The sequence below is a fragment of the Boleophthalmus pectinirostris genome, unplaced genomic scaffold (assembly GCF_026225935.1).
Source record: "Boleophthalmus pectinirostris isolate CB_2022bp ecotype Guang Dong unplaced genomic scaffold, ASM2622593v1 HiC_scaffold_16, whole genome shotgun sequence".
Classification (NCBI taxonomy): Eukaryota; Metazoa; Chordata; class Actinopteri; order Gobiiformes; family Gobiidae; genus Boleophthalmus; species Boleophthalmus pectinirostris.
The window spans coordinates 36178464-36180640 of record NW_026571095.1 but is presented as its reverse complement, the minus strand read 5'-3'; the positions used below and the strand labels follow the sequence as shown (position 1 = coordinate 36180640).

The window sequence follows — 2177 nt, the reverse complement described above, 5'->3', positions numbered from 1 at the left end:
GGGCGACACACACTCTGCTTCGCAGGGTTCACTTGTTCTATTGACCTTCGGTCAATTATAATAACTTCATGTTCATTTGAACAGGCTCGTTTCTTTTAGACCTTCGGTCATTTATAATTTCATGTTCATGTTCAACTTTACTTGAACAGACCTTTGACCTCCAGGAGTTTCTTCGGAACCACATCAGGATCACGTCGTGGGTCACCAAATTGTCAGCTTCTCCTGGAGGCAGCCTGAACAGAGGATCTTAAGAAAGAGGCTTGGAGAGTTAGAACAGTTCTCAGACATGTCTCTTTATTGGTTCAGGCAGGTTCAGGTCTCAAGATTCAAGTTGATTCAGCATGATTCACCTACGCGGCGTCTCTGTGCGTCGGTCGTCCCTCGACAACGCAGTCGACGTTCCCCAACTCATGCACTGAAAAACTGAGTGCCTTTTATACCAGCATAACTGTTGAGTTAACATCTTCATGGAAACATACACAGCAGTTTTGTCTCGGCCCGAGCCGTCTTCCCCATATATCCGCACCTTACATGACAGAGGCTGTCATGATTCTTACCTGGTTCAAGGGTACTTGTTACGACTTCCATCCCCGATCCGGCTTGGTAGTCCGGAATTCGGGAAAAAAAAAAAATTTATTTTTATTTCTTTCTCAAAAAATCACAAGGAACATGTCATTCAAATTTCTGAACGGAACTCTCGGCACAGCCTCCTGAAGATCCTAAATGTTTTAATAGATCCGGTGATGGCCAGTTTGACAAAGACCTTGGCTTCAGCTTTGGAGCGTTTGGGGGAGAGACCGAGGGATTCCAGTAGGTGGCCGTTTGGCCCATGCCATTTCCCCCTGGCGCCCATCACGAAGCCCCTCGTCGTGGCTTTTTGGGTACCTGTGCTTACCTTAACCAAGGTCTCATAGGGTCCATATTTCAACCTTTTGACCTCCGCCGCGGAGGCTAGGGACGAACCCGTCTGTTCGTAGCAGATGGCCACATCGACGATGTGGGCCATATCTTGCTTGACCAGCACCAAGTCCGGTATACGCAACTGGAGGCCCATCCGAAGCCTCATCTCCCTGTGCACAGTCCACCCCTTGGACTCCGCCAGTGACGCCACTCTCTCGCAAATCCTATTGTGGTTTGCCATCCGCTGTTCTTTAAGTGCTACGCAATTGCCTATAATATGTGGCACTGTGCACGAGGGGTAGCCACACAGTAGGCAAGGTGGGGTCCCGACCGGGGAACCCAAAGAAAGGGAGGCCAACAGGGTGTTGGTCCGCAATTGGAGGGCCGAGAGGAATTCAGCCTCCGAAAGACCTTCACGCCTGGGGAGCCTGAGCCATGCATTGGAGAGTCTGTCCTGCTTGAAGTGGGCCACTCCTCTGCCCTGGTCCTTGAGTTGGCACCACTTTGCAAAACTCCTCTCCTTAATGGACTTGGTTGAAGTCCGGGAAAAGTCCATATCGTCTATGCGGATGGGTGCCTCGAGACCCGTTATCTCCGCATAGAGCTTCCTGACCTGTTTTTCCAGCAGCAACGTCTTGGCCATGTCGTTGGTCAGCGGGTCGCTCGAGTCACACATACGGACCAGTCTCCGCAGACGGGTAGCCGCTACGTGCTTCTCAAGCTTGGACAGCCCCAGACCCCCGTCTGGGAAGGATGAGTACAGCAGCCCGTCCGTGCCACTTTTTCACCACGGACCTGACCAGCGCATCCAACCCCCCAAGCGCCGTAGAGGAGGTGCCCGAGAAGTCACAAATGTATAGTAGCCGGGGCAGGATGAAATCTCGGAGCAGTGACATCCTCTGGGATGGCTTCAGGGGGGCGGCGGATGCCCTGTCCAGGAGATCCCGGAGGATGGGACCCATGGGAGGCGCGATTACGCCTTTCCAAGGGTGAACCTGGATGCCCAGGTACGTGACCGTGTCCCCTACGGAGACCCATTTGATGGGCACTCCCCCGAGCACCCATTGGTGGGCCCTGTTCAGGACCATAACCCGCCCATGCCTAGACACAAGAGGAAGCCCGAGCATTTGGCCGGGTTAGGTCGCAGACCCGAGGCTTCGGAGAACGCCTGTAAGACATCCAGATTCCTCTGCATGCCTTCATGACTGTCGCTGACCATGACTAAATCGTCCGCATACGCCATCGCCTTCAACGAAATGTCATGCCCACAGTCAACC

The 2177-nt window shown here is 53.1% G+C and overlaps 1 protein-coding gene across 1 annotated transcript in view; it reads right to left on the bottom strand.

Moving 5' to 3' along the window:
- The window catches only part of LOC129408259 (extracellular serine/threonine protein kinase FAM20C), a 7087-nt gene extending 6539 nt beyond the window's left edge, over positions 1 to 548 (bottom strand). Inside the window, exons 1-2 of the mRNA XM_055151405.1 lie at positions 532 to 548; positions 159 to 233 (exon numbers count right to left, since the gene is read on the bottom strand). Coding sequence (XP_055007380.1) covers positions 159 to 233; positions 532 to 548 — 92 coding nt within the window. The remainder of the gene's footprint in view (positions 1 to 158; positions 234 to 531) is intronic.
- Positions 549 to 2177: the final 1629 nt, after the last annotated feature.